We start from the raw sequence: 13,658 nt of genomic DNA on the forward strand, positions 1-13,658 counted from the left end.
ATTTTCATACTAGCTCAATATTAATGGTGGCTCATTGCCAAATAGATATATCAAGTTTCTTGGTTGCAAACAACAGAACCAGATTGGTTATTTTAGAAAGAAAAGGAATCAATTGGGTTATTTGCACATCAAAAGGCTGATAAACTAGGCTGAGGCAGGAGTCCAGTAAAGTGAACCCATTCACTGCCTTGCCTAGCAAAGCTTATTAAGGCTGCCACTGCCACCCTTGTTCAGTCACTATCATACCACCAGAGATTACATAGGACGACCTGTGACAAGTTCTGCAACTTTGTTTCAGCCTCTCAAGATTCAAAGTCCTGATTGTAAGCATCATACTGACCATTTGAGATTTTGATCCCATTGTGGATGCAGAGGCAGTTGACTCCTTGGGGTACTGACTGTTCGCTGCTTGGCATAAAGCAAAATAGGAAGGGTATTTTGCTATTCTGTCAAAAGAAACCAAATATCCTTCATGCAATCTGTTGAAAGTAAATAGTTCTGTCTCTTAAAACCCAATTGGACTTCCTTGGTTTTCCTGCCCCTATGTATCCTATTTAGCACTGCTACTCTACCCATGGAATCCTTGGTGTATAAGTTCCATGCTAGACAATTCTCAATGAAGTGAACTGGGCAGACCTACTGATGCCGGGATAATTAATTTTTAAAATATAGTTCTACCTTAGTTACACCTTTAGGAAAATTCAATCTATTTTAGACATAAATCAGGACATATCTTTAGGTCAAAAATATACTTTATTTTTTTTTAGTTATTGGACACAGTATCTTTTTCATTTTTATGTAGTGCTGAGGATAGAAGCCAGAGCTTCTTCACATTTCAAGGCAAGTGCTCTGTCACTGAGCCACACAATCCATTTTTTTTTAATTGGTTAAAATACTGTTAATTTTTAAAAAAAGTATAAAGATTCCCATTGTTACATTATTCCTCTTCTGCACCCATCACTCACTTTTCTTCCAACACTGTTTGCTGTGGCCAGATGCACTGCTCCATCAAATCACTCATTCAAATCACTTAATCAGATCACAGATTATCTGTTGCTATTCTGACCATTTAAGAAAGTCTTAGCTCTAAGTCATTTAAAATTATTCAAATTACAAAATTAATGAAATAGTCGACAAATGCTCTTGTATCAAGCACCATTATAAAATCTTTATACGTATATTTTAATCCTTAAAATCATATTGTCATTTCACATATGGAGAAACTGAAACCAAAAAGATTCAGATATTTATCAATGTAGGATGCTTGAATTAAACCGCAAAATACAAAACTTGCTGGCAATAAATAAAATATCTATTATGATTTTAGTAGTTAAAATTTGCTCGTTTCCTAGATAAAGTAGTCTGTAACAGGATAAAAAAATTACAAAAAAGGCAAGCTCTTTCTTAATGATTCATTTGAATTAGCTATAAAATGAAAATACCTGCTAATTATTTAATACCGTCTAAAATAACACAAAATATATTCAATATGTAATACAAACCTCAATAATCCAATTTTCCTAATAAGCAATATTTACAAACTCTGAACTAAGAGAAAAAGATTTAGTTAGACAAAGAAATAAGAGAATAGTGGCTTTAAATAATTTTTTCCTAGGTAATCTATGCTTTGAAGTAGAAAATACTCATTTAATACAATATTAATTATATTAAAACTACACTTAGTTGGTGTGAAGTGAGCCCAATCTAAATTCCTGTGTGCCTGGAAAATACAACTTTTAAAAAGCTATTATCAAGAATTGGTAATAGTTTAATAATTCAGACTGACATCTAAACCAACTTATCTTAAAGGTGCAGAATTTAATGACACCCTTATTTTTGTTAAACTTATCTTCATTAACAAGGTAAAGCACTTTCCTTTCTAAACTGTATTAATCTTATTCAATAATCTATGTAATAATGTCATAGGCTAGTAAGCAAAGCAAGCAACATTACTTTTTTAAATAACATCTTTAATTAAAGTTTTGCAAAGGTAAAATATTAAACTTAAAATAGGTCTTAGTACATGAAAATACTAAGTTCTCTAATTGTATTCCAAGATGGGTCTTTAAAACATAATATCCCATTTATCACAGAAGAGCAACCTTGATCTGCAATTGTACAGAATGAATTTTACAAACATAATAAATATATTTACGCCCTTACACATAACAGTATGTACAACAGCAGTTGACAATAGTAGCTCAGAACAGCAAAAAGATTAGTTCCTCCCCCCCAAGGTGTAGCCCTGTGTATACTGGACTGATTTAAGGAAATCTGACTAAAGGAGAGAGTAGTTAGTAACACAATATAATTCTCTAAAAGAGAAGGAAAAAAGTTTGTTCCTCAAAATAAACAAAAATAGTTTGATCTGTTCTTCTTAAATCACAGAAAAATAATGATAGACTAAGGCAGGATTCAAAAGGGAAGTGTATAAACCTCAAGAGTAATTTAGCATAATAGATGATTAAAATGCAAAACTAACAAACCCATGAGGAAACATATAAAACAACTACTTTTTAACCAGAAATTCAAAATTTGCTATAGCTGATTCAGACACGTAGGTGGGAGACAGACATTATGAAATGAAAATATACAAAGACATATCAATAAAATATTACATTGCACAAAAGCTCAAAAAAGCTCAAAATGAAATAATCTGAAAATATAGGAATTTTCTCAAGTGAAAGAAAATACTAAAGTTATAAAGGGAACTCCCAAGAAGAAATTGTCTGTTTTCCTATACAAGGAATATTTTCCCTCTAATAATAGTGAATTATTGCTATGATAATAAAAAATTACTTTTAGAGGGAGACCATTCTTTTTAATCCCTTCATAAGAGCCAGGAAAAAAAAAATCCTTGACTTTCACTATAGCAAAAGACAACCTTTATACAAAAGCTATTATATTTTTATATTTTCTAAAACCAGAATCTATTTTGCTGGTCAAGAACATATTTTAATCACTAGACACAATGCTCAAATCTTGTTGTAATTATACAACATTAGTGACTTTGATTTTTAAAAAGCCAACAGTGCAAATTATGATGACATTTAATTAACATAAATGTTAACATCTCAAAAAATATAAAAGCTTAATATAAAGATCCCCCTCATATAACAGACATTTTAATCTAGAATCGAATTGCACATTGAAGAGTTGTTTTAGCCACATGCAGCGCTCTACAGAAATTAAATGTGCTATCAGGCATTCAAGTGACCAGATCATACAAATGACCATCCAACAAGACTTGTATGCCAAAAGGATATACTTCCACACTTCAGTAATTTTCTGTAAATTTTCCATAGCACTTTTGTTTTTTGAGTAAAAAGTGCCATCATCACCATCTGTGCAAATCTAAACAAATTCTCTTCTGAATAAGCAATGGTTATTATGAAGTCTGAATGATTTTTCCCCTTTGGATAAAGATACTTTCATTTAAAAACTCTGAAAGTGGGAATCCCTTGCCTTTTCAAAGGAATGACATTTTAACGGAACCTAATGAAATGATTTGTTAAATAATGTTAAAAGCATGATTAAAAATTCAAAGCAAGTGACATTCATATAGCAAAAGCCACTATAATAAAAAATAAAGCAAGCTATTTGATTAAAAAGAAACACGATGCAATAATACATAAGAGCACAATTTGGTATGCAGTGTTGTTTGGACCAGCTTTCAGAATTTTCACAGGTAGAAGAAAAGCATTTGCCAAGTATATCATAATTCATATGCAATATACAGGTGCAAATACAACTGGTTATTTCCTGCTTCAAAATAACTCCAGTGAGTCATTCTGAAAGCAGTGGTTGTTCATGTTTGCAAATATAATTATAAAAATAGGCCAGTATACAATGCTACTATGAATATTTGTCTACAAAGAGGGCCCAAGACATGAGCTGAACATCATACAGTAATCAAAGTTTCAGTAGTATAAGAACTACTAGATACGTTAAAGAGTTTTACTTAAGCAACACTGCAGCACTGCTAAACTTTTATAGGTAGTTCAGGTCATTGACTTCTTCATTGAGTAAACATAAGCCTCCTAATAACTATACTGAAAAGGACACTAACAGGACTTCTGTGATTTTACTCCCTCCATTCTAGTCTTACTTATAAGTAAAAATAAAATAAAAAACCTGTGTGTGCTTTGAGAGTAGTGGGGTAAACAAATTTCCCCTCAAAAAAAGCTAAATTAATAGTCAAAATAAAAACTCTATTACCAGTTATGGCATCTAAATAAAACCTAACTACTAGAATGCCAGACATCACCATTTATACCAAAATTCAGAACAAAAGTTAAAAGAGACCAAGTTGGAAGTGGGGTGAGAAGTAGGCAAAAAAAAAAAAAAAAAAAAAAAAAGTTGATTAACCTTTTGAGAAATGTAAAGATATGTTTTTTTAAAAAAAATAAACACTATAATTGCTCACAGTTTTCTCCTTTGTAAAGTACTTTAAAGTGTTTATCTGTTAGTTCTGGAAACACATAAAGGCAAATGAAGGGAAGACAACAATGGAAGACAAAAAAAAAATCAATATACCAGTAACTTATTAAACATGTGAATTTTGTTAAGAAAAACCATGAAAAGTTGAATTAATTATTAGAACACAAAAGTGAAGGTGAATGTTCCTACAGGTCTCCCAGGCAGCTGATTCACACAGATGGCAGTGCCATATTGTTCTTTAGAGCCCCTTAGAGAAATACAGAGCTATGCATTCTTAAATACATATTAAAGTTCTATTATTTTTAATATACAAGTCAAATTTCTATGTTTCTTTCCAATGTGCAAACTGGAGCCCAAGTCTATATTATCAATGGCCCTTCTAGGCCACCCAATGCAAGAGAGGTAAATATGTACTTATTTATTAGTTGCCCACCTCCCTCAACCCCCCAAAACTTCCCCTCAAATTACAAAGTTACTTTTAAAAAATTTGTTCAAATAAAATAATAGGTTTTTAAATTCTTTACTAGTAAACACAAGAAACTTTTATAATTACTAAAATGTTTAATAAAAATCCAGGTCCTCACCACCTGCCCTTTATGCTTCAATCAATATACAGAATGTTATCTGAATGTTTACCTTAAAGACTAAATGCATATATAAGCACACACTTCAGCCAAACAAGAAAAATCTTCATATATCCATGTATATACAATTTTAGCTAGATGGTACCTTTGTAAAATAAAAATGTGTTCCTGAGGAGCCAATTTGGAATTTCTTTTTAAAGGGTTACACAGTTTTTCTGTAAGGAAATTGAAGTTGTCATTTTAATTCCACACAATTCAGATAAGACCCAAGTTTTTAAATTACATTTAATAAGTATGAAAACCTAATTAAAATAAATATCCATTCCTGGGTCAATTTTGTCTCTAAACTGTGATTACTGATTACTTCCTTATATCTTAGATGTTTCATAAAGCAGGGAAGGAAGAGTTATATATTACCAAGGGAAAATAACAAGTAAAAATATTTAAGACCTATTATGAGAATTTTAAATTGTTTTCTTATACAAGTGAATTAAAATTCAACACCATAATTCTTACCCTTTTGTAAAAAGCTCACACGCAATTTTTACCAAATATAACCACATACAATAAGCAGTTTCAGTTCAATCTATCAAAAGGGAAGTTTCTTCAGTTCATTCCAACAAGAATCTTCTGATTGAGCCCAAGTTGGAGGAAGGAATAGAGACAAAGCTTTACATGCTAATTACCGGTGGCAAGTTCCTGTATTTAAAATTGACAATTATGGTTTTCCTACACAAAACCCCAACCCCCCCACCCCAACAACCCCAGGTGCTACAGTTCCATGGCTTGCCAGTTAGAAGTAGTGTCTATGTTGTCAAGGTCTATCTTTGTTCCAGTAGCTTTGCTTCTACTGCACTTTTCTGACATGCAGAAATGAAGTTTTGGTTGGTGTTTGTCCCAAGTTTCAAACTGTTCACTTTAAATTTTTTTTTAAAGTTTCTTTTATTTATAAAAGAAAGAAGCAACTCTTCACCATTCAGCATCTCCAATGGCTTTGGAAAATATATAATCTCTTCCATTAAGATTCATAATACCATCCTTGAGATGAAATTTCCATTTGTTTTTACTTCTGTGTATCTAAACAAAAACAAAATTAAATGAATGTAAGAGATACAATCAGAAAATAGAAAAATAAAGAAAAAGCCTATTCACAAAAAAAAAAAACAACAAAAAAACCCCCCAAATGTTCTATTGTAATTTGGTTTCTTGTTTAACTTCACCCTGCCCCGAAGAAAACACAACCCACAACACAGTAGGTAGTTTTAGAAATACTAATTTATCTGTAATATATTATAGTTCATACTACTGTGTTCACTAGTTAATAATTATTTTTAAACATACAATTATAGTTTCAATTTCTTTTATAAAAACGAAACTTCTCAGTAAACTTGTTAGTGTTCTTAAGACCTAATATGGAATATAATAATGCAGAAGTGCTTACCAGAAACAGATATTTTCTGAGATCCCAAGCCTAAACTTCATGGTGCAAATACTCTCTATGGCATATTCTTGGGAAATGGTAATTCAGTGTCTGCTTGTATGTGATCAGAAGTAGAGAGCAAATATTTCCAAATTAAATCATTATTTTCTGGGACAGATCTCTCCAAGGGCTTTTGTATTTTATCCCTTACTAAAATTAGCTTCCTAGTTTTGCTTTTTGAGACTTAAAAAACAAACAAGCTTTTATAGGATTGAAAATCACTCATGCTCCTCCTCTAGAATCACCTCTTCTTACTAAAACAGCACAACAGATGGGCACAGTGGCACACTCCTATAATCCCAGCAACATGGGAAGCTGAGGCCAAATGATTCCAAGTTGGGGCCAGCCTTAGAAAATTAGTAAGACACTGTCTTCAAATAAAAAATAAAAAGGTCTGGAGATATAGTTCAATAGTAAAACACCCCTGGGTTCAATTCCCAATACAAAAACAAAACAACACAATAAAGTTAAAAGAACAAACAGATCAGAGACTTGCATTAAATGGTTGCTTATAGCTCTAATCTAAACAATATAAATATTAAATCTAACATATTATAGTGGATGACCTGAATGTCTGATAGACATGAGATTTAACATATCCAAAGCTGAACTCTCTTTCTCATATCCTAAACCTGCTCTACATGCAGCTGAGTTGATGGCGTTATCATCCTTTTTTTCCAGTTACTCATCAATTTGAGTCACTTTATTCCAGGAAATCCTATTGACTTTCCAAATCATCATTCATGATCCACTAATCCCCACCAACTTTAATACTACCAGCGTAGTCTCAGTCACCATTATCTTTTACTTGGATTATTATAGTATCTCCCTAAATAGTCTCCTTATTTTATTTAACCCTTCCTTCCTCCCTACACTCTATCCTCAAAAAGAAGGCAAAGTAATTCTTTTAAAATTAAATCAGATTATACCCTTTGAAACCTTCTAATATCTTCTCTGTATACTTAGAATAAGAGCCTATAACCCATACAATCTGTCTTCCCTATTTTTATGGCTTCCCCACCTGAGTCTCACCACACTGGCATGCCCCTGCTGCTCCTGACACTCAAGTAGGCTCTGCCACCAACAATGACAGAGTAATTCCCTTCAACTCTTTTACTCAAATGTCATCTTCTACAAGGGTCTACTTACTATGACTACTGTATTTAAAACTGAAACTTGTCCCCACCCATCCCTTCTCTGCATTTTTCTGTAGCAAATATCAGCTTCTAATGCGCTACATTAATTTATTTATTATGTTTTAGCATCTGTCTACCTCTACTATAGCAAGTTTCCCAATGACAAAGAATTTTTGTTCACTAGTGTATCTCAAGCTCCTAGGAATAGTACCCTATGATACCATACCATATGCACTCAATAAGAATTTTATTGAATGAAAAGACCTGTCTCCCCCTCCAATTCTCTTTAAGTACATTAATTATCTGTAAAATGAGTTTAGAAATTTATTTCCAGCATGAACTGGAAGTTTGCAACCTAAGAGATTATATACAAGTGGTGAAAAGCCAGAAAATAAAAATTTCACAGATCAAGGACACACAGCATTTTGCTGAATAGCAACTTGTAAAACAATAATGTAGAAAAGTTTCATAGGTCAAATAGTAGTCCACACACTCAGAACTGAAGTCATATTAGTTAATAAATGGTAAATATTTTTTTGAACAAAGTACAAAGTTTAAAAAGCAATTCATTTATTGGTCTTAGTCCTTCATAAAGGAATATCCTAAATGCCAAGAGAAAAGTCACTTAAATTTCCTAAAGTGAAGGTAAAATAAAGTAAAATTATGTATAAGCAAGACTGAAGCCTCTAACCTGTGGCATTTTCACCAAATGCTAAAACAGTCCTATCTAGTCACACTTGAGAACTCTGTCACATTATTAGCATTTTACTAACATTCCAATTTGACTAGCAATATAAACCTTATTCCTTCTATGATATCTTGTACAAGTAACTCATTGTTGAAATTTTAAAATTTAGGCATCCAAACTAAAACTCCTAATATTCAAGTAGGCTCAAATCAAATTCAATGTCATTTTAACCAATCACAAAATACACCTACCATTTAGTATTGGTTAAAACATCAAATCCCCACTCCTTCAATACAATTCTTAAAATCAGACCTCTGAAAATGTTAACTGTTAATCATTTGCCACATTATTTAAAGCCATTTTCAATTTCTTAGTTTAAAACATTAATGTATCTGGAAGCAAAACAAACCAATTTTAACATTTAAAATATGTGTACTGATCAAAGAACACAATCATTCTCTTATAATTGAAAAATAGTTTGCAGTATATTCTTCTGAAAGCAGGTTAAGGTAAAGGTTCTCTCTCTTTTGCCTAATAAATATTACATCTTATTTTCATGAATTTATTTTGGGTAATTTGGTTGCAAGCAGTTCCCTTGAGACTTCCTGACAATAAAGCTTATTGGTATGCTAATAAATCTCATATTGCTTACATGTGTTTAAGTCGAAAATTAAATGTTATTGTATTCATGGTATAGGATATTAAGAACACTCACCTAGAAAACATAATGTACAAAAGCATATGGTATGAAACTCTCAATAACCTCAGTGACTTTATTCTATAAACATCACTGGACTGACTATCTTTTTATTAGGAAAAAAGATCTAATATCTTGGCATTCTTCCTTTAGAGCTGTTGGCGATAAGCATAGCTAAATTTCAATAAAATTCACATAAGATTTCCTTCATACATAAAGCAAACTTCATCAGGGCACAAGTTTTGCAAGTTCACGATTATAGCTCCAGTGCCCAGAAAAACATCTGGGACTTTAAGGTACTCAATAAATCAATAGTTGCAAACAAAAATTCAATTGCTTCTGTTAAGAGTTTTCAGCATTTGGTAAAGACCTCTATAAAACAAAATTATAAATCCCATGTAATATGTGGATGCATTTTAAATTTAATAGTGGCAGAAAAAACAAATTTTATTCCAATTTAAATGTCTTGATTATTAAAAATCTTAACACTACCAGTAACTATAAAAAAGTACTTTGAAAGAGCACCCAATTTAAGAATTAAGAACACAAAGAGTCAATAGCTAATTCTCACAGAACTTGGTTTAAAAATTCCTTAATATTACCAAGGCATAGCAAGCCTAAATAAAATTCTTAAATTATTTTCAGCAAAACTTATCTAATTATGCCATCCTGTTTATTATCTGAGTCGTCTTCTTTTAAAAATATTTTTTAGTTATATTTGGACAATACCTTTATTTTATTTATTTATTTTTATGTGTACTAAGGATCAAATCCAGCACTTCGTACGTGCTAGGTGAGCGCTCTATCACTGAGCCACAACCCCAGCCCCTGAGTCATCTTAAAGGAAAAAAAAAAAAAAAAAAAGTTATAGAGATTCAATTAACTCCTTTTAGTTTTGAGGTACTCAATGCTAATGAAAAACTAGATTATCTCATTAAGTTAGTCAATGTTGTTAAAGGAAAAATGGTCTTAATAGAAAAAGATCATGCCTCTCCTCCATTTCATTATTTTTTCAAAGCTAAAAAATTTGTTCTCTTATTCTTGCTTATAAAATACAAAAAAGGGGGGCTGGGGTTGTGGTTCAGTGGCAGAGAGCTTGCCTCTCACATGTGAGGCACTGGGTTTGATCCTCAGCACCACATAAAAATAAACAAACAAAATAAAGATATTCTGTTCATGTATAACTAAAAAAAATTTTTTTAAAAAGAATAAAAGAGGTACTAATCAGGGGCTGAGGATGTGGCTCAAGCGGTAGCGCACTCGCCTGGCATGCTTGTGGCCCGGGTTCTATCCTCAGCACCACATACAAACAAAGATGCTGTGTCCGCCGAAAACTAAAAAATAAATATTAAAAAAATTGTCTCTCTCTCTTTAAAAAAAAAAAATGTTTCCTGTTTCTGGAACAATTAAGAATTAAGTTTATAGGGCCAGGGTTGTGGCTTAGTAGTAGAGTGCTTGCTAGCATGCGTGAGGCACTGGATTCGAACCCTGGCACCCCATAAAAATAAATAAAATAAAAGTATTAAAAAAAAAAAAAAAAGAGGTACTAATCAGCAGTCCCAATATTCCCATGAGGCAGACAAGATGGTTTGAAAAGCAAGTAAAAATGTCACTGATATGAAGATGAATCTTTACCTTATCGTATTGGCATACAACAACATTTTCTGTGTCAAAGAGTTCCTGTCCTTCCTCATCACTCACATCATCTTCACTATTGAGGGGTTCCTATAAATAAAAAGAGAATTTATAAATACATCCCATGTATTACTATAAAAGGCCTCTCTGATATTCAATGAAAAGAAATATGACGTCGATGTTTCAAGAATCAAATGCCAAATACATATTTATATACACCATGAATGTAGTATAGTTAATCCAATGTTATTTAAGAGCCTGTCAACACTACTGAAAATTTAGCAAGAAATTAAATACAATTAAAACAGTTAAACTACACTACTTACAAATCTGAAGAGACATTCAACTTTATTTCCTTTATTCTTAAAAGAACAGCATGAGAAGGCAATTCTCCATAACTTTTTAAAAAAATATTTACTTTTTTAGTTGTATTTGGACATGATACCCTTATTTAATTTATTTAATTATTTTTACGTGGTGCTGAGGATCGAACCCACAGGGTCTTGCACATGCGAGGTGAACACTCTACAGCTGAGCCACAACCCTAGCCCTCCATAATAACTTTTTTAAATGCCTAGAAATCAACCTAAGAAAATATGTGGGTTTAATGAGATAATGGTACTACATACCAGCAAAGTGAAAACTGGTGAAATTGGAGGAGGAAAGAAGAATAATTTAATAGGCTATCAGTCTGAGTTGGAACTTTACATTAAGAACCAGGACACTGAATACAAACCAGCACTGTCTACCATTATAATGGTTATGGTAGAGGCATGAAGTATAATAAAGATTCTTTTGGGTTTTGTTTTTTTCAAGATGGGCTGGGAAATCTCAGTACCAAAGAGAATAAAAGACCAAAATAAAACACAACTAGAACTTAAAATGACCAACCACATTATACTTCACCTCAACTGTGTCAGAGATGAAAGATATGGTGCAAATTTCTAATAAATGGAGAAAAGAGACAAATAATCAACAGGTTGTCAGACCTACTCATACAAAGCTATATTTGGATGTATTTCTAATTTAAAATAGGCATCATCAATATAAAATGAAAACAGATTAAGGTAAATTTCACATAATAAATTATTTTAACCATTCAAAGTGCATGAACAGCACCGTTCAGGTGTACTAACACATTCATAAAATTAGCCATCACAACTACATACTTCCACAACCCCTCATCACCCTTACCCATTAAGTAGTCAGAGTTGTACTCTATTCCCTTCTGTCCTCTGGCAATAACCAATCTGCTTTCTGACTTTTTGCCTATTCTGGACATTTCAATGAAATTATATAATGTGTGTGTGCATATGTGTGTGTGTATATATATACACACACACAGACACACTCACATACAAATATATATAAATAAATGGAATTATATAATATGTGGCCTTTTGTGTCTGGCTTCTTTTACTTTGTATTTTTTCAAGGTACATCAATGTTGTATCAGTATTGTATTTATTTTTCTGGATAAATTCTATTCTACTTTCTGAATACACATCTTATTCGACCATTCACTAGTGAAAGACATTTGAGTTGTTTACGCTGTTTGGGATATCATGGATAGTGCTCCTATGAACATTCATGTAAAAGTTTTTGTTTGAATGCCCTTTAATACTCTTCTGCATATACTTTAGAGTCAAACTGCTAGGACATATGGTTAATTCTATGCTTAACTTTTTGAGGAATCACCAAACTGTTTTCCATGGAAACTACATGATCTTACATTCCTACCAGCAACAGAGAAAGCTTCCAATTTCTGCACATCTTCATTGACATTTATTTACTTTCCTTTTAGATTATAACCATCCTATATGTGCAAAATGGTGTCTACTGTGATTTGCATTTATCTAATGACTAATGATGTTGAGCATCTTTTACATGTGCTCATGGGCTATTTATATATCATAATGGAGAAATGTCTGTTTAAACAACTTTGCCATTTTTTAATTGGGTTGTTTTTTGTTGTTGAACTAAGAGTTCTTTGTATACTGAATATTAGACGCTTATCAGTTATATGATTTTGCAAATATTTTCTTTCTTTTGGCGAACTGTCTTTTTTCCTTCTTGATACTGTCCTTTGCTATGCAAGATTTTAATCTCCGAAAGTCCATTTTGTCTTTAATCACTTTTACTTTTAGTGTCATGTCTAATAAGCCATTATAACCAAATCTAAGGTTATGAAGATTTATCCCTATGTTTTCTACTGACAGTTTTATAATTTTAGCCCTTAGAGGGGTGGGAGGGGAAAGGAAGGGGCAGGGGGTTAGCAATGCTGGTGGAATGTGATGGACACCATTATCCAAAGTAAATGTATGAAGAAATGAATAGGTGTGAACATACTTTATATACAGAGATATGAAAAATTGTGTTCATATGTGTAATAAGTATAGTGATGCATTCCGCTGTCATATATTTAAAAAGTAAAATCAATATAAAAAATAATTTTAGCCCTTAGATTTAGGTCTGTGGTCCATTTTGAGTTAATTTCTGTGTAGGATATGAGGCAGGGGGCAAACTGTTGTCCCAGCATCATTTATTATAAAGACTATTTGTCCCTTTACCGAATAGCACTTTGTTCATGTACTCTAATAGCATAAATATCAATATTCCACTAATAAAAGACACCTAAAAAGTGTGCAGAACCAAAAAGTTTGGAAGAGAAAGAACAAAAAAGTTGTATAAGGTAAATTCTAATCAAATCTGAAGCTGGTATGACTATTAATATCACACAGACTTTAGCATAAAATAAATAAAAATCACTAGTGATAAGGATGCTATGTAATTATTCAATTCACTGGGAAAATATAATTTTGAGTTTATATGTACCTATTTTTAGGCTCAAAACATAATAAGTGACAGAACAACAAGGGAGAAATAAACCCATTATCATAGTAGAAGAGCAGAACATATTTCATTCAGTAAATCAATAATGGATCAAACATACAATAAATACTAATGAGGATACAGAATATCTGAACAAACCTAGTGA

General features: G+C 32.0%; 1 protein-coding gene across 3 annotated transcripts in view; it reads right to left on the reverse strand.

Annotated features, from left to right (window-relative positions):
- Window positions 1–734: 734 nt before the first annotated feature.
- Gtf2a1 (general transcription factor IIA subunit 1) overlaps window positions 735–13,658 on the reverse strand; it is a 39,214-nt gene continuing 26,290 nt past the window's right edge. Inside the window, exons 8-10 of one of the 3 annotated variants that reach the window (XR_013439173.1) lie at window positions 11,567–11,604; window positions 10,661–10,750; window positions 735–6,101 (exon numbers count right to left, since the gene is read on the reverse strand). Coding sequence is in view for 2 of the 3 variants with exons in the window: in XM_078050654.1 (XP_077906780.1) it covers window positions 5,994–6,101; window positions 10,661–10,750 (198 nt within the window). In the remaining variant the exon portion in view is untranslated. Of the gene's footprint in view, window positions 6,102–10,657; window positions 10,751–11,566; window positions 11,605–13,658 lie in introns of those variants that run through there. The other 2 variants (XM_078050654.1, XM_078050655.1) reach the window with 2 other exon arrangements.

Source organism: Ictidomys tridecemlineatus, chromosome 5 (genome assembly GCF_052094955.1).
Source record: "Ictidomys tridecemlineatus isolate mIctTri1 chromosome 5, mIctTri1.hap1, whole genome shotgun sequence".
Taxonomy (NCBI): domain Eukaryota; kingdom Metazoa; phylum Chordata; class Mammalia; order Rodentia; family Sciuridae; genus Ictidomys; species Ictidomys tridecemlineatus.